Here is a 22,637-nt window from a genome sequence, read left to right on the forward strand (position 1 = left end):
AGCAAAACTCACAACTAGATCATACTAAGAACTTTTATTCTACTAGATCAAAATATTACCAAAAGGATCGAACTAAGAAAAACAGTAAAGATAAAAGTGATGGTGATACGATACCGGGGCACTCCCCCAAGCTTGGCAGTTGCCAAGTGGAGTGCCCATACCAGAAACTCAATTCTTCTTTGTTGGTGGAGATGGTGGTGATTTTGTTGATGGCGTAGGCTTGTCGTCCTTCTTCCAAGGCATATGCTCACCATCATAGAAAGATGACCGAGTCTCCGGGATCCTCAAATCTGCAGCCAAACTCATCCTTTTGAATCTATATTCATACTCACAGTTTTGGTTTTGCAGGTCATAGATTTGAGCTTGAAGGTGCTCAATTTTCTCGTGAAGCTTGAAGATGGTCTCCCCGATGTTGTCGGCATCCAGCTTGTGTTTGTTGGTGAATTCTGCGATCATCATGTGGTTGGAGTTGAGTCCACGCTCCACCATCCCTTGACACTTGAAAACTTGTTGCTCCATTGCTTCGAGCCTCGTCTCCATGCTTCCAGTCCCCTTCGGTCCCTTGGCATCACGGATGTGCAGTAACCCATCACGCATCTCAATGGTTTGAGGGTGTCGCTGCACCTCCGCAAGGTAAGGGTTGATGATCTTCTCAAAGAACTTGTCCTTGGGAGCACTTGGAGATGCCATGATAATCTAGATCTGTCAGAAAAACAGCACGAAACAAAGACAGGAGATTTTTGCTTGATACGGGAGTCAAAACCCCCGGGAGATTATATAATGAATTTTTACCAACCAAAATACGTGTTGTGTACGAAAACAGAGTCCGGAGAGCACACGAGGTGCCCACGAGGTAGGGGGGCACGCCCAGTAGGGTAGGGCCACCCTCGTGGAGGCCTCGTGTCCTTCCCGTACTGCTTCTTATTTTTCTATTTTTCTAAATATTCCAAGACGGATAAATATTGCCATAAAAATTGTTTTGGAGTCGGTTTACTTACCGTACCACATACCTATTCCTTTTCGGAGTCTGAAACGTTCCGAAAAGTGTCCCTTATGTATTCCTCCGGGGTTACGGTTTCAATAACATTGGTTTCAACATATATGGGATTACCTGAGATATAATGTTTGATTCTTTGACCGTTTACCACCTTCGGATTTGTGCCTTCGAAGTTGTTGATTTTTATGGCACCGGAATGGTAGACCTCCTCGATAACGTAAGGACCTTCCCATTTAGAGAGAAGTTTTCCTCCAAAAAATCTTAAGCAAGAGTTGTATAGCAATACATAATCACCTACATTGAACTCACGCTTTTGTATCCTTTTGTCATGCCATCTTTTAACTTTTTCTTTAAACAACTTGGGATTTTCGTAGGCTTGGGTTCTCCATTCATCAAGTGAGCTAATATCAAATAACCTCTTCTCACTGACAGGTTTAAAATCATAATTAAGTTCTTTAATAGCCCAATAAGCCTTGTGTTCTAGTTCGAGAGGTAAGTGACATGCTTTTCCATAGACCATTTTATACGGAGACATGCCCATAGGATTTTTATATGCAGTTCTATAGGCCCATAATGCATCATCTAGTTTCTTGGACCAATTCTTTCTAGACCTATTAACAGTCTTTTGCAAAATTAATTTGAGTTCTCTACTACTCAATTCTACTTGACCACTAGACTGAGGATGATAAGGAGATGCAATTCTATGATTAACATCATATTTAGCAAGCATTTTACGAAAGGCACCATGAATAAAATGTGAACCACCATCAGTCATTAAATATCTAGGGACTCCAAATCTTGGAAAAATAACTTCTTTAAGCATTTTAATAGAAGTGTTATGATCAGCACTACTAGTTGGAATAGCTTCTACCCACTTAGTAACGTAATCAACAGCAACTAAAATATGTGTATATCCATTACAGGAAGGAAAAGGTCCCATATAGTCAAAGCCCCAAACATCAAATGGTTCAATAACAAGTGAATAGTTCATAGGAATTTCTTGACGTCTGCTAATATTACCAATTCTTTGACATTCATCACAAGATAAGACAAACTTACGGGCATCCTTGAAGAGAGTAGGCCAATAAAAACCAGATTGCAGTACCTTATGTGCAGTTCTATCTCCAGCATGGTGTCCTCCATAAGCTTCAGAGTGACACTTGCGTATGATATGTTCCTGTTCATGCTCAGGTACGCAACGTCTAATAACACCATCTACTCCTTCTTTATAAAGATGTGGGTCATTCCAAAAGTAATGTCTCAAGTCATAGAAGAACTTTTTCTTTTGCTGGTATGTGAAAGTAGGTGGTATGAACTTAGAAACAATGCAATTAGCATAATTAGCATACCATGGAGCAGTATGAGAAGCATTTATGACATTTAATTGCTCATTAGGAAAGCTATCATCAATAGGTAGTGGGTCATCAAGCACATTTTCTAGCCTAGACAAGTTGTCTGCAACGGGGTTCTCGGCTCCTTTTCTATCAACAATATGCAAATCAAATTCCTGTAGCAAGAGAACCCATCTAATAAGTCTAGGTTTAGCATCTTTCTTTTCCATAAGATATTTAATAGCAGCATGATCAGTGTGAATAGTTACTTTAGAATCAACAATATAAGGTCTAAACTTATCGCAAGCAAATACAACTGCTAAGAATTCTTTTCAGTAGTAGCATAGTTTCTTTGAGCGTTGTCTAGAGTTTTACTAGCATATTGAATAACATTTAGTTTCTTATCAACTCTTTGTCCTAGAACAGCACCTACAACATGATCACTAGCATCACACATAATTTCAAAGGGTAAACTCCAATCAGGTGGCTGAACAATAGGTGCAGAGATCAATGCTTTCTTAAGTATTTCAAATGCTTCTACACAATCATCATCAAAAACAAATGGTATATCTTTTTGTAATAAATTAGTCAGGAGCCGAGAGATTTTTGAGAAGTCCTTAATGAACCTCCTATAAAAACCGGCATGACCAAGGAAACTTCTTATACCTTTGATGTCCTTGAGACATGGCATCTTTTCAATAGCATCAACCTTGGCTTTATCAACTTCAATACCTCTTTCAGAAACTTTATGCCCCAAGACAATACCTTCATTAACCATAAAGTGGCACTTTTCCCAATTCAAGACAAGATTAGTTTCTTCACATCTCTGCAAAACTCGATCAAGGTTGCTCAAGCAATCATCAAAAGAAGATCCATAGACAGAAAAGTCGTCCATGAAAACCTCACACATCTTTTCAAAAAAGTCAGAGAATATAGCCATCATGCATCTTTTAAAGGTAGCAGGTGCATTACATAAACCAAAAGGCATACGTCTATAAGCAAAGGTACCAAAAGGGCATGTAAAAGTAGTCTTTGATTGATCTTTGGCTGACACAGATATTTGAGAGAAACCAGAATAACCATCCAGAAAGCAAAAATGTGTATGTTTAGATAATCTTTCTAGCATTTGATCGATAAAAGGTAAGGGGTAATGATCCTTTTTAGTAGCCTTATTTAATTTGCAGAAATCAGTTACCATCCTATAACCTGTAATAATTCTTTGAGGAATCAATTCATCTTTATCATTAGGAACAACAGTAATACCTCCCTTCTTAGGGACACAATGGACAGGGCTTACCCACTGACTATCAGCAACGGGATAAATTATACCTGCCTCAAGGAGCTTTAGTATCTCCTTTCTTACCACTTCTTTCATTTTGGGATTCAGCCAGCGTTGATGATCACAAACTGGTTTAGCATCTTCTTCCAAATTAATTTTATGTTGACATAGAGTGGGACTAATGCCCTTAAGATCATCAAGAGTATACCCAATAGCAGCACGGTGCTTCTTCAGAGTTTTCAATAATCTCTCTTCCTCGTGCTCTGAAAGGTTAGCACTAATAATAACATGATATATCTTTTTCTCATCAAGATAAGCATATTTAAGAGTATCAGGTAACGGTTTAAGCTCAAACATGGGATCGCCCTTGGGTGGAGGAGGATCCCCTAGGATTTCAACAAGTAAATTGTTTTTCAGAATAGGTTCATGTTTAAAGAATACTTCATCTAATTCCCTTCTTTCATTCATAAACATATCGTTTTCATGGTCTAGCAAATATTGTTCTAAAGGATCACTAGGAGGTACGGCAATAGAAGCAAGACCAATAATTTCATCCTTACTAGGTAATTCTTCTTCACGGTGTTGTCTACTAAATTTGGAGAAATTAAATTCATGAGTCATATCATCTAAACCGACAGTAACAACATCTCTTTTGCAATCTATGGTGGCGTTAACAGTATTTAAGAAGGGTCTACCAAATATAATGGGACAAAAGCTATCTTGTGGGGAACCAAGAACAAAACCACATTTCTAGGTTTATCTTTATCACGGGGTTTAGCAATTCTAGCAGTTTCATTACAGAAATAAATAACATGCCCATCAATATTATCAGACAAGAGATCTTTAACAATAACAATATTAGGTTCAACTTTAACTTGCTCGGGAGGTGTATATGTTTTGATATTGCTTTTACGAACCACAGTTGAAGCTTTAGCATGATCCTTTATCCTAACAGGGAAAGGGGGTTTCTCAACATAAGAAGTAGGAACAATAGGATCATTATAAGTAATAGTCTTTTCTTCAACTTTAATAGCTGCAACTACTTTTACTTCTATGGGAGGATGATATTTAAACCACTTCTCCTTGGGGAGATAAACATAAGTAGAAAAAGATTCACAAAAAGAAGCTACTATCTCAGAGTCAAGTCCATATTTAGTGCTAAATTTACGAAAAATATCGGTATCCATAAAAGATTTAACACAATCAAAAATAGGTGTCATACCTGACCCCTTACCATTGTCGAGGTCCCAATCTTCAGAGTTGCGTTTAATTCTTTCCAATAAATTCCATTTGAATTCAATAGTCTTCATCATAAAAGAGCCAGCACAAGAAGTATCAAGCATGGTGTGATTGTTACCAGAAAGCCGAGCATAAAAATTTTGAATAATCATTTCCCTTGAGAGCTCATGATTGGGGCATGAATATAACATTGATTTAAGCCTCCCCCAAGCTTGAGCGATGCTTTCTCCTTCACGAGGCCAAAAATTATATATATAATTGTGATCACGATGAACAAGATGCATAGGATAAAATTTCTGATGAAATTCCAATTTCAATCGTTTGTAATTCCAAGACCTCATATCATCACATAGCCTATACCATGTCGATGCATCTCCCCTCAAAGATAAGGGGAAAACCTTCTTCTTAACAACATCTCCGGGTACACCTGCAAGCTTAAATAATCCACAAACTTCATCCACATATATCAGATGTTCATCAGGATGTTTTGTTCCATCTCCTAAAAAAGGATTAGCTCGCAGTTTTTCTATCATACCCGCAGGAACTTCAAAGCAAGCATTTTCATTTTCATATTCATTTCCAGTAGGTTCAGTAGGTTGAGGAGCATCTCTTTGCTCTACTGGTCGGGGTGAAGATACCCGGAACAAGCCCCTCAGAGGATTACTTTCCATAGTAATAAGTGACAGTAAATTTCAGCACACTATATAAAATTTTCCTTACCAAATTCCACCTACCAAAGGCGCTTCACTCCCCGGCAATGGCGCCAGAAAATAGTCTTGATGACCCACAAGTATAGGGGATCTATCGTAGTCCTTTCGATAAGTAAGAGTGTCGAACCCAACGAGGAGCAGAAGGAAATGATAAGCGGTTTCCAGCAAGGTATTTTCTGCAAGTACTGAAATAAGTGGTAACGGATAGTTTTGTGATAGGATAATTTGTAACGGGCAATAAGTAACAAAAATAAATAAAGTGTAGCAAGGTGGCCCAATCCTTTTGTAGTAAAGGATAAGCCTGGACAAACTCTTATATGATGTAAAACGCTCCCGAGGACACATGGGAATATCGTCAAGCTAGTTTTCATCACGTTCATATGATTCGCATTCGGTACTTTGATAATTTGGTATGTGGGTGGACTGGTGCTTGGGTGCTGCCCTTACTTGGACAAGCATCCCACTTATGATTAACCTCTATTGCAAGCATCCGCAAATACAACAAAAGTATTAAGGTAAACCTAACCATAGCATGAAACATATGGATCCAAATCAGCCCCTTACGAAGCAACGCATAAACTAGGGTTTAAGCTTCTGTCACTCTAGCAACCCATCATCTACTTATTACCTCCCAATGCCTTCCTCTAGGCCCAAATAATGGTTAAGTGTCATGTAGTCGACGTTCACATAACACCACTAGAGGAGAGACAATATACATCTCATCAAAATATCGAACGAATACCAAATTCACATGACTACTAATAGCAAGACTTCTCCCATGTCCTCAGGAACAAAAGTAACTACTCACAAAGCATAAACATGTTCATAATCAGAGGGGTATTAATATGCATATAGGATCTGAACATATGATCTTCCACCAATTAAAACAACTAGCATCAACTACAAGGAGTAATTAACACTACTAGCAACCTACTAGCACCAATCCCGGACTTGGAGACAAGAATTGGATACAAGAGATGAACTAGGGTTTTGAGATGAGGTGGTGCTGATGAAGATGTTGATGGAGATTGCCCTCTCCCGATGAGAGGAGCGTTGGTGATGATGATGGCGATGATTTCCCCCTCCAGGAGGGAAGTTTCCCTGGCAGAACAGCTCCGCCAGAGCCCTAGATTGGTTCCGCCAAGGTTCCGCCTCGTGGCGACGGAGTTTCGTCCGAGAAGATGGCTTCTTAATTTTTTCCCATCGAAAGACTCCATATAGCAGAAGATGGCCACTGGAGGGCCACCAGGGGGCCCACGAGGTAGGGGGCGCGCCTAGGGGGGTAGGGCGCTCCCCCCACCCTTGTGGGAAGTGTGTGGGCCCCCTGGTGAGGTTCTTGTGCTCAATATTTTTTATATATTTGGAAAACACCATCCGTGAAGTTTCAGGACTTTTGGAGCTGTGCAGAATAGGTCTCTAATATTTGCTCCTTTTTCCAGCCCAGAATCCCAGTTGCCGGCATTCTACCTCTTTATGTAAACCTTGTAAAATAAGAGAGAATAGGCATAAGTATTGTGACATAATGTGTAATAATAGCCCATAATGCAATAAATATTGATATAAAAGCATGATGCAAAATGGACGTATCAGACGTTAATTAATGACTCCACTAGATACTGCCATGTGTATCTTCTGATCTAAGGATGAGGCTTTGAACTATTTCAAGATCAATAAAGCTGAAGTGGAAAACCAACTTGATCGAAAGATCAAGAGGCTTAGGTCCGATCGTGGTGGAGAGTTTTTCTCAAATGAATTTGATTCCTTCTGTGCCGAACATGGTATAATCCATGAGAGGACGCCTCCCTATTCACACCAGTCAAATGGGGTAGCCGAAAGAAAGAACCGTACTCTAACTGATTTGGTTAACGCCTTGTTAGACACATCGGGTCTTTCCAAGGCATGGTAGGGGGAGGCGATATTGACTGCATGTTATGTCCTAAACCGAATTCCCACAAAGAACAAAGAGATAACCCCATTCGAGGAATGGGAGAAGAAAAGGTTAAAACTATCTTATTTACGAACCTGGGGTTGTTTGGCGAAAGTCAATGTGCCAATTCCAAAGAAGTGTAAGCTTGGACCAAAAACTGTGGATTGTGTTTTCCTGGGATATGCTTTTCATAGCATTGGCTATAGATTCTTGGTTGTAAAATCTGAGGTACCTGACATGCATGACGGAACAATCATGGAGTCTAATGATGCGACTTTCTTTGAAGATATCTTTCCCATGAAGGATATGGCTACCTCATCAAATCAGGAGATGCCTAGTTCATCAAATTAGGAATTAGTTATAATTACTGAACCTACCATTTCGATGGAACACTTTGAAAATTATATGGAGGATAACAATGAAGTTCCTACTAGGAGCAAGAGACAGAGGACTGCAAAGTCTTTTGGTGATGATTTTCTTGTGTATCTCATAGATAACACTCCCAGTTCTATTTCAGGGGCCTATGCATCTGAGGATGCTGACTACTGGAAGGAAGCGGTCCGTAGTGAGATGGATTCCATCTTGGCAAATGAAACTTGGAGATAATTGATCGTCCTTATGGGTGCAAAGTGCAAATGGGTATTCAAGAAGAAGTTTAGGCCAGATGGTACTATTGAGAAGTACAAGGCACGACTCATGGCTAAGGGTTATACGCAAAAAGGAAGGTGAAGACTTCTTTGATACTTACTCACTTGTGGCTCGACTGACCACTATTCGAGTACTACTTTCACTAGCTGCCTTACATGGTCTTCTAGTTCATCAAATGGATGTTAAGACTGCTTTCCTAAATGGAGAGTTGTATGTGGAAATTTATATGGAACAATCGGATGGGTTTGTAGTAGATGGTCAGGAAGGAAAAGCGTGTAAGTTGCTGAAGTCTTTGTATGGACTTAAGCAAGCACCCAAGCAGTGGCATGAGAAGTTTGAAAGAACTTCAGCAGTTGCAGGCTTTGTTGTAAACGAAGCTGATAAATGTGTGTACTATCACCATGGTGGGGGCGAGGGAGTTATCATTTGCTTGTATGTTGATGACATACTGATTTTTGGAACAAATCTAAATGTTATTAAGGAGGTCAAGGATTTCCTATCTTGTTGTTTTGAGATGAAGGATTTAGGAGTGGTTGATGTCATTCTGAACATCAAGTTGTTGAGAGACGATGATGGTGGGATTACATTGCAACAATCTCACTGTGTGGAAAATATCTTGAGTCGCTTTGGCTACATGACTGCAAGCCCTCTCCAACACCATATGATGCTAGTGTGTTTGCTTCGAAAGAATCAAAGAATTGCTAGAGATCAGTTGAAATATTCTCAGATTATTGGCTCGCTTATGTACTTAGCCAGTGCTAAAAGACCTGACATCTCTTTTGGTGTTAGCAAACTGAGCCGGTTTGTCTCAAAATTAGGAGATGTGCATTGGAAAGCTCTAGAGAGAGTTATGCGTTACTTAAAAGGCACTGCGGGTTATGGAATTCACTACATTGGGTACCCTAAGGTACTGGAAGGGTATAGTGACTCAAACTGGATCTCAGATGCTGATGAGATAAAGGCCATGAGCATATATGTATTCACTCATGGAGGTGGCGTTGTTTCTTGGAAGTCTTGCAAGCAGACCATCTTAACGAGGTCAACAATGGAAGCAGAACTCACAGCACTGGATACAACTATGGTCGAAGCAGATTGGCTTCGCCGGCTCTTTAATGACTTGCCGGTAGTTGAGAAACCTGTACCGGGTATCCTTATGAACTGCTACAATCAAACCGTGATCACGAAAGTGAGCAGCTCAAAGGATAATATAAAGTCATCAAGACACGTTCAGAGAAGGTTGAAGTCTGCCAGAAAAATGAACAACTTCGGAGTTATTGCATTGGATTATATCCAAACGTCTAAAAATCTGACAGATCCTTTTACTAAGGGTCTATCACGTAATGTGATAGATAATGTATCGAAGGAGATGGGTATGAGACCCACAATATGAGTTGTTCATAGTGGTAACCTAGTCCATGTGATCAGAGATCCCGTGAATTAGATGTGGAGACAAGCTGTTGGCCAACTGAGAGGAGAGTATCCTTACTATTAACAATACCACTCCATGAAGATGCAATACTCTCCTAATCTGCATGGCAGGTTGATGTATATCTTAATGTGTTCTAAGTGGCTCATTCAACCAGACATGTTGTCCTGCAGAACATCTTTTAAAGAACACACCTATATGAGTCTGATTGTTAAACGTCGCAATCTATAAGAGTAGGGTGCTCTCTAGTAAACTCATGAAAGGTCTCGGGGGTATGACGCATAAGCTCCACCCACGGGGAAGACCCACGGTAGCCTAGTATCGGTCAAGGCTCAGTCCACTGTTCAAGTTGCTTACTAGTGTAGCATAGAGTTCTAGGTGGAAGTTCAACTTAATAGTCTCCACTTCAGTACCGGTATATAAAACATTATTTTGGAACCAAAGGCAAATTTTGTGTGCCTCTAGAATCTGATGGGGGATTGCTGGAATTTTGTCTATTTTGGGCCATCCCAATAGCAGTTTCAGAAATTCCTAATGAATCCTAGAGGCCCACGCAGCCCATTCGTGTAAGGCAAGAGGTGGAACTAAAGTTTAATCCCACATTGCTAGTTTGGTGGGAGTTGGACCTCCTTATAAGGGAGGATGTTTCCCCACATGTATGAGCATGAGAACAAGAGGGACATTCACACGCGCTCCTCCTCCGCCGCACACCACGCCTCGTCACGCCGCGTCGCGCCGCAGGTTGCCGGAATGAGCCGAGCCGATGTCTAAATTTTGCCACACATGACTGGTATACAAAAGCTGATTTTTTTTCCGATGGTGGAGACTGAATGTGAACGGTACATTCCTTCAGCTGCTGGCTGTTCGCTTTGTCTCCGTCTCTTCGTTTCACCTTCCGACGCTGCCCTCTCGCCTCTCTCTCCTATGCCTATAAAAGGTAGGTCGCTCATCTCCATAGATACATACCAGAATAACACATTCCTCTCGCCCCCACGTTCCTGACCACCGAGCTACTGCTATATTCTTCCCCATCCCGGTTTGCGGCGTGCACCGTAAGTCAGGACAGTAGGCCTCAGAAACCACACCTCTTTAACTCCCGTACGGGAGAAGGGTGGTAAGGTTTTTGGGGAGCGCTTCGCGCAACTACTGACTTCTTCGTCATGGACGCCCTGGACTCCGACGACGACTTCTTCCCTGACGTCGACAACCTCTTCGACGACATGGCTGGCAACAACAACCCCAAGACCAGCGCTTCCGCTGCTGCTGCACCATACGTTCTCATGCTCTTTCTGTTTGATGTTCTGCCACAGCTTCTTGCTATAGTATCAGCTCTAGATATGTTCGGTTCTAGTTCATATATTCAGATGCTATTTACTTTCTCTCTGTCAGATTGCATAACTTGTTATATCTCTGCTACAATAGTCATGTTTTATCTACTATTTCCGTTAATAAAATCATATGATAAATTGCTCATATTTCCAACATAAACTTCATCGAGTATCTCACTGAACAAACACATGTCATTATCCATGAAATCCACTGATGTGAGAACCCCCACTTAAGGAGGGCCTTCTCCAAAAACTCCCAATCCACCCCATCATAAGCCTCGGAAAGATCAAGCTTGTAAGCACAACATGCCGGTGAATTAGCCTTCAGATTTTGGATATAATCAATGCACTCAAAAACAATGATAGAATTATCTGAGATCAACCATCCTGAAATAAATGCACTTTGGTTCTTCGATATTAACTCTGACAAAATGGGAAGCAATCGGTTAACCAAACACTTATATATATAAATAATATATATATATATAATATATATATATGACATTACAAGCTAATTGACCTAAAATCCTTTAGCCCCTTCGGATGTGGAACTTTGGAATTAGAACAATCGCCGTATCATTCACCTCATCGGCCCTATGGTCCAGTATCAAAGAAGTCCAATGCAGCAGCAATAATTTAACCCTTCAATATCCTTTTTATTCGTCGTTTTGCTCAAATTTTGTGCCAATGCTCTTAAGCATGGCTATCTTATACACTACTATGTTAAATCAAGTTTGGGCAATTCGTGTTTGGATTGCTTTGTTATAGGGTCACCTATCCCTATCGATTTGAACTTTGAATAGTCACAAAAAAAATTCCCGCTGCAACACACAGAGTTTTTTATATGTATTGTTCATTGTTTTTCTGATATAAAATGCACACAGAGTTTTGATTTTACCGCGTGCAATGAATCAGTGACTGTCACGGACTCGGCTCCATCATTGTCCAGAGTCCACACACTTGACCGACTCGGCCTCACATCCTCGCAGGAACCGACTATAATGAAAGGAACATAGCGAGCCAGCGGCACCAGACCGGACCAGACCCAACCCAAACAACCCACTCCGCTTCCGGGCCGAGAAAAAAAAAAGCTTTCTTCTTCCGCCGCAAGAAGAAAGAGGCCGAGGAATAAAGCTTTCGTCGACCGCAAGCAGAAGAAACCAAACCAAACCCCAGCTCCATGGCGACGGTGGCGATGGACATCTCGAAGCCCCCGCCGGCCGCGTCCGGCGACGAGTCGGCCAAGGGCGCGCGTGGCGGAGGCGAGGGGTTGCGCCAGTACTACCTGCAGCACATCCACGACCTGCAGCTCCAGATCCGCCAGAAGACGCACAACCTCAACCGCCTCGAGGCCCAGCGCAACGACCTCAACTCCCGAGGTGACCTTACTCGATTCTTCACCTAGCGCCGCCCCCAAACCCTAGCGACATCGGCTTTTTCGTGAACCATTGGATCGCATTAGTCGAACCCTAGCTTTGCTCCGTGCGCATAATCTTAGCAAAATGTGCAATATTTAGTCTAGTCACTGGGCAACCGGTGATTGGCTGTGCCGATATGTAGAGCTTCTAAAAAAAATTCACCTTTCCTTAATAATAATCTAGGTTGGAAGATGCCCTGTTATTTTCTAGTTAGTGTGATTTTGTTTTGAACCACAAAAGGAACAGAACACTGTTTATCTCATGCCTTAAATCTTTCTCTTCAATAGCTAGATTCTCCCAATTTTATCCATTTATTCAATATTGCTTTTTTTGGCTGAGAAATTTGTGTTTTTGTTACTCTAATGCATACTCTTGGTACCAATAATCCAAAACATGACTATTTTTCAATAGCTAGATTCTCCCAATTTTATCCATTTGTTCAATATGGCTTTTTCTGTGAGAAATTTGTGTTTTTGTTACTGTCATGCATACATACTCTTGGTAGGAATAATCCAAAACATGACTTTTCTTGAACAACTGGACTGTGCAATTGAGCCATGACAATGTATAGCAGCATAGGAATACTATTAAGGATTCAAGTTACTCTTCCTATCTTGGTTCAATGAGTGGCGCTTCTTCTTTGCATGAGCTATTCATCTAGTGCTTCCTCTAAATTGGCTCGATTTTTTTTGTGTTGCAGTTAGAATGCTTAGGGAAGAGCTACAGTTACTCCAAGAGCCAGGCTCTTATGTTGGTGAGGTGGTGAAGGTCATGGGCAAATCAAAGGTTCTAGTTAAGGTAAATTATTTCTTCTTTTACACATTGCCTAATACTATTGTACTTTATCTGTATGACAAAGGTACAAGTTGTAAGATCTCATCAGTGCTCTTTATTAGTTGGGCTTATGACTTATTTAAGATTTTCAAATGAATTCAAACATCACACATACACAGTGAGGAGGAGTGATAGGCTGCTTCCTTTATTAGCTTTTGGCTGTTAGTCTGCTGGAGATATTTTTATTGTCTTGGTGATTGTGCTCTATTCATGTTTTTTGCCGCTCTTTTGGGTTTATTGGTCTGGCAGTCTGCTCTGAGTTATAATGTTTTCGCCATCAAAGTGTCTCTAACTTTCAGATGTAATTGTTCAGGTGCATCCAGAAGGCAAATATGTAGTAGATATTGATAAGAGCATCGATATCACAAAAATCACACCTTCAACAAGAGTTGCTCTTCGGAATGATAGCTATATGCTTCATTTGGTCCTTCCAAGCAAAGTTGATCCACTGGTCAATCTTATGAAAGTTGAGAAGGTCCCAGATTCTACATATGATATGATTGGAGGTCTTGATCAGCAAATCAAGGAGATCAAAGAGGTCTGTTTAGAATTTGGATGCGTTGTCATTGTATCGTGTTTGCCATCTGACTCATGAACTCCATTTTCAGGTCATCGAGCTTCCTATCAAACATCCTGAGTTATTTGAGAGCCTTGGAATTGCGCAGCCAAAGGTTTGATTGTTTAGAAGAATTGTCTTAATTAGTTCATTCATTGATATACCTAGCAGAAAATTTTACTCTCTTCTTTTGCAGGGTGTCCTCCTTTATGGACCACCAGGGACAGGCAAAACATTACTGGCACGTGCAGTTGCTCATCACACCGACTGTACCTTCATCAGGGTATCTGGTTCTGAGTTGGTTCAGAAGTATATTGGTGAGGGCTCCCGGATGGTTCGTGAACTCTTTGTTATGGCTAGGTAAGCTAAGTAAAAGGTTAACAGCTAGAATTATTTGCCTTTGATATGAAATATGTTCCACGTGCATCCTCCGTTGATGGGCTAATTGTTTGGTTAAATTATTGCAGGGAGCATGCACCATCTATTATATTCATGGATGAAATAGACTCCATTGGATCTGCTAGAATGGAGTCTGGAACTGGCAATGGTGATAGTGAAGTGCAACGGACCATGCTTGAGCTTCTAAACCAACTTGATGGTTTTGAAGCATCAAACAAAATTAAGGTATGCTGTACTTAATAATTGTTGTTTCTGTGTCTTAAATATATATATGGAGCAACACTATCATGATGCCCTGTATGTGTTCGGTGCAGGTTCTGATGGCAACAAACCGCATAGACATCTTGGATCAAGCCCTTTTGAGGCCTGGCCGCATAGACAGGAAGATTGAATTTCCAAATCCTAATGAGGATGTATGTGCTTCATACTTTTTAACATATAATGCTTGATGATTCTGCATGATTTTGTTTGGGCTGACAATGTGCTTAATCTTTTGCCCTTCAGTCACGAGGTGATATCTTGAAGATTCATTCAAGAAGGATGAACTTGATGCGTGGAATTGATCTGAAAAAGATTGCGGGAAAGATGAATGGCGCTTCCGGAGCTGAGCTAAAGGTTGGTTTAGTCTACATAAATCTCTGGTCATTATATGCTACGTCATGTTTCAGTTTTCTCAATTTGGGTCTGTTTAGTGCCTTTGCTTATATAACCAAAAAATATAATTGAACAATGTTTAATCTCTTGCAAAAAATGAATATTGCACCATGCACCTGAGCTTTGATTGCTGAGAAGCATGCTCATGTTATAGTCTCCTCCTGCTGATCCATTTTTGGAACCTGTTCATGAATGATCCCTTCTGAGGGCCGTTCCTAGTTCTTCTATGTAGCTCTGCACCTATTAACCTAACACCAGATTAGTTTTAATTATGGTTTCGAGGGCCTGAATAGTTGGTTAACTGTATGTTGTTAGCTGTTTGTTGAGTTCGAATTTGGTTTCTGAAAGAACAAGCAGAATGGTCTGTTTAAATATCTCTCCGCATTATCTGGTTAGCAACATTTTTGTATATATACGCAGAAGTAGTATATTAAGACTTTACTTAAAAACACTTTGCATTTTTTGCATTTCCTTGTTCACGGCTGACAACACCATCATGTGCACAACATCCCTGCTCCTTTCATATGAAGTTGTTCACTCTGGTTTCTGTCCTTTGTTATTCAGGCGGTCTGCACCGAAGCCGGAATGTTTGCTCTCCGTGAGAGAAGGGTGCACGTAACGCAGGAGGACTTCGAGATGGCGGTGGCCAAGGTGATGAAGAAGGACAATGAGAAGAACATGTCCTTGCGGAAGCTGTGGAAGTGAGGACCCGACCTTTCGCCTTGCTGAGGCTGTGGAAGCAAGGACAATGAGAAGAATGTCCTTGCGGAAGCTGTGGGAGCTTTCTCCGCCTTGCTGAGGCTGTGGAAGCGTGTAACTGCACGTTGCTGGACTTGTACTTTTAACTTATGTCGTTCCATGGTTAACAAAGTTTTTAAGATACGCATGTGGTAGCATAATTAACTACGTATAAATGTTTGATAATCGAACTCGTTGAATTAGCTACGCAATCTGCCTGCATATGGTCTGTTTTCTTACCACGTATAGGAGTATCTACGTACGAGTTGCAGCCGTGCCTGTGCTGTGAATGTTAATAACTTCTTTGTATAAACTTTGAAGAGTTTGACTCAAGAAACCTAATATGGAGGGAGTATTTAGTTAACGAGGTATTTAGTTGCAAAGTTTGACTTCACTGGTATTTAGTTAACGAGGTGGAGGTGCTACAAAGCCTTCGATCCATAGAAGCTAGACTAGAGAAGCTACTTCCCCGTTCCAAAATAATGACAAGTTCTAGAAAAAAGTATCAGTATCCAATACATTAGATTCAATCGCAAAAAGTATTATGTATTGTAGATATTGAAATCTTGTCAAACATACATTTTTGATAAAAGATGTTATTCATTCAACATAATGTAGCATCAAAAATATAATCTGAGTACACATTCCGTGTCTTCATAACCACACAACCAACGCAACACACAAACACAAACGATCACGCCGGCAACGAGCAGACCGTGTCTTCATAACCACACAACCAACGCAACACACAAACACAAACGATCACCCCGGCAACGAGCTAAGTCATGCAAGACCAAAGCTACGCCTGGGGGAAAGGAGAAAAGAAAAAACTCGAAGGAATGAAAAACATTGATCGACGATATACAACAATGACCATCGGTGCCAAACATCTCTTGACAACACAAGGACCAAGAGAAAAGTTCTTCAAAAACGATGCCTCCAAGGAGAGAACTACTAGCAAGCGTCGCCGTCGTTAGATCCAACCACCAAGGTCACATCGTGGGTTGTCAAACATACATAAGATTGACTTGCATGAAAATTGATGCACCTAATATTCTAGAATGGAGGGAGTAAAAGAGAACAATTGGATTGCCTATGAGCTAGTTTGCGACATGCACAAACAGGTTTTGTACATCTTTGAAAATATGATAGTATGTTGAAGTGTCCAACTTTTGTCGACGAAAGTTGATCGATGGTCCTGCAGTACCGAGTTTGGGCGATTTTTGCACTGATGTCGTTGGTCGGCTAAATTATATTCTAGACCAGCGTCTGTCAGGTTGACCAACGGATCCCCCAAAACCAAGCTGGGGGCTACTTGTGCCGAAATACTGCTACTCCGCTGAGGTAGTTCCTGAGGAGATTCGATCCTCAAGTCGGTCATGTTGCCCAACCTGAGTCTTCGGGGCTACTGCATTGACGTTTCTGTTGGAAATATGCCCTAGAGGCAATAATAAATTGGTTATTATTATATTTCGTTGTTCATGATAATCGTTTATTATCCATGCTAGAATTGTATTGATAGGAAACTCAGATACATGTGTGGATACATAGACAACACCATGTCCCTAGTAAGCCTCTAGTTGACTAGCTCGTTGATCAATAGATGGTTACGGTTTCCTGACCATGGACATTGGATGTCGTTGATAACGGGATCACATCATTAGGAGAATGATGTGATGGACAAGACCCAATCCTAAACCTAGCACAAAGATCGTGTAGTTCGTATGCTAAAGCCTTTCTAATGTCAAGTGTCATTTCCTTAGACCATGAGATTGTGAAACTCCCGGATACCGTAGGAGTGCTTTGGGTGTGCCAAACGTCACAACGTAACTGGGTGGCTATAAAGGTACACTACAGGTATCTCCGAAAGTGTCTGTTGGGTTGGCACGAATCGAGACTGAGATTTGTCACTCCGTGTAACGGAGAGGTATCTCTGGGCCCACTCGGTAGGACATCATCATAATGTGCACAATGTGACCAAGGAGTTGATCACGGGATGATGTGTTACGGAACAAGTAAAGAGACTTGCCGATAACGAGATTGAACAAGGTATCGGGATACCGACGATCGAATCTCGGGCAAGTATCGTACCGCTAGACAAAGGGAATTGTATACGAGATTGATTAAGTCCTTGACATTGTGGTTCATCCGATGAGATCATCGTGGAACATGTGGGAGCCAACATGGGTATCCAGATCCCGCTGTTGGTTATTGGCCGGAGAGTTGTCCCGGTCATGTCTGCATGGTTCCCGAACCCGTAGGGTCTACACACTTAAGGTTCGATGACGCTAGGGTTATAGGGAAAGTATGCACGCGGTTACCGAATGTTGTTCGGAGTCCCGGATGAGATCCCGGACGTCACGAGGAGTTCCGGAATGGTCCGGAGGTAAAGATTAATATATAGGAAGTATGGTTTTGGCCACCGGAAGTGTTCCGGGCATCACCGGTAGTGTACCGGGACCACCGGAGGGGTCCGGGGGTCCACCAGGTGGGGCCACCAGCCCCGGAGGCCTACATGGGCCAATAGTGGGAAGGGACCAGCCCCTAGGTGGGCTGGGGCGCCTCCCACCAAGGCCCAAGGCGCCTCCAAGAGGGGAAGGGGGCAAACCCTAGGGAAGATGGGCCCTAAGGCCCACCCTAGGTGCGCCCCCCTCTCTCTCCCCTTGGCCGCCTCCCAGATGGGATCTGGGGGCTGCCTCCACCCCTAGGGAGGGAACCCTTGGTGGGGGCGCAGCCCCTCCCCTCCCCCTATATATACTTGAGGTTTGGGGCTGCCCAACACATGTGATTTGCTCTCCCTGTTGGCGCAGCCCTACCCCTCTCCCTCCTCGTCTCTCGTAGTGCTTGGCGAAGCCCTGCTGGAGTCCCGCGCTCCTCCACCACCACCATGCCGTCGTGCTGCTGCTAGATGGAGTCTTCCCCAACCTCTCCTTCTCCCCTTGCTGGATCAAGGCGTAGGAGACGTCACCGGGCTGTACGTGTGTTGAACACGGAGGTGCCGTCTGTTCGGCACTAGGATCATCGGTGATTTGGATAATGACGAGTACGACTCCATCAACCCCGTTCACTTGAACGCTTCCGCTTAGCGATCTACAAGGGTATGTAGATGCACTCTCCTTCCCCTCGTTGCTAGATTACTCCATAGATTGATCTTGGTGATGCGTAGAAAATTTTGAATTTCTGCTACGTTACCCAACAATGGTATCAGAGCTAGGTCTATGCGTAGTTTCTATGCACGAGTAGAACACAAAGCAGTTGTGGGCGTCGATATTGTCAATTTACTTGCCGTTACTAGTCTTATCTTGATTCAGCGGCATCATGGGATGAAGCGGCCCGGACCGACCTTACACGTACTCTTACGTGAGATTGGTTCCACGGACTGACATGCACTAGTTGCATAAGGTGGCTAGCGGGTGTTTGTCTCTCCCACTTTAGTCGGATCGGATTCGATGAAAAGGGTCCTTATGAAGGGTAAATAGAAATTGGCATATCACGTTGTGGTTTTCGCATAGGTAAGAAATGTTCTTGCTAGAAACCTATAGCAGCCACGTAAAAACTTGCAACAACAATTAGAGGACGTCTAACTTGTTTTTGCAGCATATGCCTTGTGATGTGATATGGCCAAAAGGATGTGATGAATGATATATGTGATGTATGAGATTGATCATGTTCTTGTAATAGGAATCACGACTTGCATGTCGATGAGTATGACAACCGGCAGGAGCCATAAGAGTTGTCTTTATTTATTTATGACCTGCGTGTCAACATAAACGTCATGTAATTACTTTACTTTATTGCTAAAGCGTTAGCCATAGTAGTAGAAGTAATAGATGACGAGACAACTTCAAGAAGACACGATGATGGAGATCATGATGATGAAGATCATGGTGTTATGCCGGTGACAACGATGATCATGGAGCCCCGAAGATGGAGATCAAAAGGAGCAAAATGATATTGGCCATATCATGTCACTATTTGATTGCATGTGATGTTTATCATGTTTTACATCTTATTTGCTTAGAACGACGGTAGCTTAAATAAGATGACCCCTCACTAAAATTTCAAGAAAAGTGTTCCCCCTAACTGTGCACCGTTGCGAAGGTTCATAGTTTCGAAGCACCACGTGATGATCGGGTGTGATAGATTCTAACGTTCGAATACAACGGGTGTAAGCCAGATTTACACAGCAAAAACACTTAGGTTGACTTGACGAGCCTAGCATGTACAGACATGGCCTCGGAACACAGAAGACCGAAAGATCGAGCATGAGTCGTATAGAAGATACGATCAACATGAAGATGTTCACTGATGTTGACTAGTCCGTCTCACATGATGATCGGACACGGCCTAGTTGACTCGGATCATGTTTCACTTAGATGACTAGAGGGATGTCTATCTGAGTAGGAGTTCATTAAATGAACTCAATTATCATGAACATAGTCTAAATTGTCTTTGCAAATATGTTGTAGATAAATGGCTCACGTTGTAGCTCCCTGTTTCAATACGTTCCTAGAGAAAGACCAAGTTAAAAGATATTGTAAGCACTGATGCGGACTAGGTCCGTAGTCCGAGGAGTGTCCTCACTGCTACACAGAAGGCTTATGTCTTTGATGCACCGCTCCATGTGCAAACCCCTACAACGTCGTCTGTGCATGTTGTGAACACCTGACAGACACATCCTAATGACTACTTGATAGTTTAGTGCACCATACTTTACGGCTTAGAGTTGGGATTCCAATGATGTTTTGAACGCCATAGAACATATGAGATGTTCCAAGAGCTGAAATTGGGATTTTAGGCTCATGCCCGTGTTGAGAGGTGTGAGACCTCTGACAAGTTCTTTTGCCAACAAGATGGAGGAGAATAGCTCAGCTAGTGAGCATGTGCTCAGAATGTCTGGGTGCTACAATCACTTAAATCAAGTGGGAGTTAAACTTCCAGATAAGATAGTGATTGATAGAGTTCTCTAGACACTATCACTAAGCTACTAGATCTTCGTGATGAACTATGACATGCAAGGGATGGAGTTGATCCCGGAGCTGTTCGCGGTGCTTAAGACCGCAAAAGGTAGAAATCAAGCAGGAGGATCAAGTGTTAATGGTTTAACAAGACCACTGGTTTCAAGAAGGGCAAGGGCTAGAAGGGAAACTTCATATGGATGGCAAACCAGTTGCCGCTCAAGTGAAGGAACCCGAGGTTGAACCCAAACCCGAGACTAATTGCTTCTATTGTAAGGGGAACGGTCACTGGTAGCGGAATTACCCCAAATGCATGGTAGATAAGAAGGTTGGAAACTTCAACAAAGTATACACGTGTTATTAATGTGTACCTCGCTAGTACTCCTGGTAGCACCTGGGTATTGGATACCGGTTCAGTTGCTATTACTGGTGACTTGAAGCAAAAACTACAAACTAAACGGAGACTAGCTAAGGGCGAGGTGACGATGTGCGTTGGAAGTGTTTCCAAAGTTGATGAGATCACCATCGCACGCTCCATCTGCCTTCGGGATTAGTATTGAACCTGGATAAATGTTATCAGGTGTCTACGTTGAGCATGAATATGATTTGATCATGTTCATTGCAATATGGTCATTCATTTAAGTTAGAGAATAATGGTTATTCTATTTACATGAATGATACCTTTCATGGTCATGCACCCTATGTGAATGGTTCATTGAATCTCGGTCGTGGTGATACACATGTTCACGCCAAAAGATGTAGAGTTAATAATGATAGTACCATTTTCTTGTGGCACTGCCGCTTAGGTCATATTGGCGTAAGATGCATGAAGAAACTCCATATTGATGGATGTTTGGAGTCACTTGATTTTGAATCGCTTGACACATGCGAGCCATGCCTCATGCGCAGGATGACTAAGACCCCGTTTTCAGGTACAATGAAACGGGCAAGTGACTTGTTGGAAGTCATACATGCTGATGCGTGTGATCCAATGAGAATTGAAGCGTGCGGTGGATATCGCTATTTTCTCATCACTGACGATTTGAGTAGATATAGGTATATTTACTTAATGAAGCACAAGTCTGAAACGTTTGAAAAGTTCAAGCGATTTCAGAGTGAAGTTAAGAATCATCATAACAATAAGATCATGTTCCTACAATCTGATCAAAAGGGGATTTTTCTGAGTTATGAGTTTGGCAAATCACTTAAGACATTGTGGAATTGTTTCACAGTTGAAGCCACCTGGAACACCATAGTTGTAATGGTGTGTCCGGACGTCGTAATCGAACCCTATGAGATATGGTGCGATCTATGATGTCTCTTACCAATCTACCATTTTCATTTTGAGGTTATGCGTTAGAGACAGCTGCATTCACTTTAGATAGGACACCATCTAAGTCCGTTGAGACGATGTCGTATGAGCATTGGTTTGGAAAGAAACCAAAGTTGTCGTTTCTTAATGTTTGGGGCTACGATGCTTAAGGCTTTAGCAGGAGAAGCTCGAACCCAAAAGCGGACAAACACATCTTCATAGGATACCCAAAGGTGACAGTTGGGTATACCTTCTATCTCAGATCCGAGGGCAAATTGTTTGTCGCTAAGAACGGGTCCTTTCTCGAGAAGGAGTTTCTCTCGAAAGAATTGAGTGGGAGGAAGATAGAACTTGATGAGGTTGTTGAACCTTTATTTCAACCAGAGAATGATGCAACACAGAAAGATATTTTCTGTGGCACCTACGTCTGTTGAATAGGAAGTTAATGATAGTGATCATGAAGCTTCGGATCAAGTTGCTATCGAACCTCGTAGGTCGACAAGGATATGTACTACTCCTAAGTGGTACGGTAATGCTGTCTTAGATATCATGTTGTTAGACAACAATGAACCTACGAGGTATGGAGAAGCGATGGTGGGCCTGTATTCCGACAAATGGTTAGAAGCCATGAAATCCGAGATAGGATCCATATATCAGAACAAAGTATGGACTTTGGTGAACTTGCTCGATGATCGGCAAGCCATTGAGATAAATGGATCTTTAAGAAGAAGACGGACGTGGGCGGGAATGTTACCGTCTATGAAGCTCGACTTGTAGGAAAGAGTCTTTTCACAAGTTCAAGGAGTTGACTACGATGAGAATTTCTCACTCGTAGCGATGCTTAAGTCCGTCGGAATCATGTTAGCATTAGCTGTATTTCTCG

The 22,637-nt window shown here is 42.0% G+C and overlaps 1 protein-coding gene across 1 annotated transcript; it reads left to right on the plus strand.

Annotated features, from left to right (window-relative positions):
- The first annotated feature begins 11,909 nt into the window (after window positions 1-11,909).
- LOC125512326 (26S proteasome regulatory subunit 8 homolog A) lies at window positions 11,910-15,691 on the plus strand. The gene is made up of 9 exons (XM_048677414.2): window positions 11,910-12,264; window positions 13,004-13,101; window positions 13,451-13,675; window positions 13,746-13,808; window positions 13,890-14,053; window positions 14,161-14,317; window positions 14,407-14,505; window positions 14,597-14,707; window positions 15,311-15,691. The coding sequence occupies exons 1-9, from the start codon at window positions 12,066-12,068 to the stop codon at window positions 15,449-15,451; spliced, it is 1,257 nt and encodes a 418-aa protein (XP_048533371.1). The 5' UTR covers window positions 11,910-12,065; the 3' UTR covers window positions 15,452-15,691.
- The last annotated feature ends 6,946 nt before the right edge of the window (window positions 15,692-22,637 follow it).

Source organism: Triticum urartu, chromosome 6A (genome assembly GCF_056163025.1).
Source record: "Triticum urartu cultivar PI428250 chromosome 6A, HENAU_Tu73, whole genome shotgun sequence".
Lineage (NCBI taxonomy): Eukaryota > Viridiplantae > Streptophyta > Magnoliopsida > Poales > Poaceae > Triticum > Triticum urartu.

Coding starts and splice junctions, on each gene's coding strand:
- LOC125512326 (XM_048677414.2), top strand. CDS start 12,066: ATGGCGACGGTGGCGATGGACATCTCGAAGCCCCCGCCGGCCGCGTCC. Junction 12,265..13,003: donor CAACGACCTCAACTCCCGAG/GTGACCTTACTC, acceptor TTTGTGTTGCAG/TTAGAATGCTTAGGGAAGAG. Junction 14,318..14,406: donor AAGCATCAAACAAAATTAAG/GTATGCTGTACT, acceptor TGTTCGGTGCAG/GTTCTGATGGCAACAAACCG.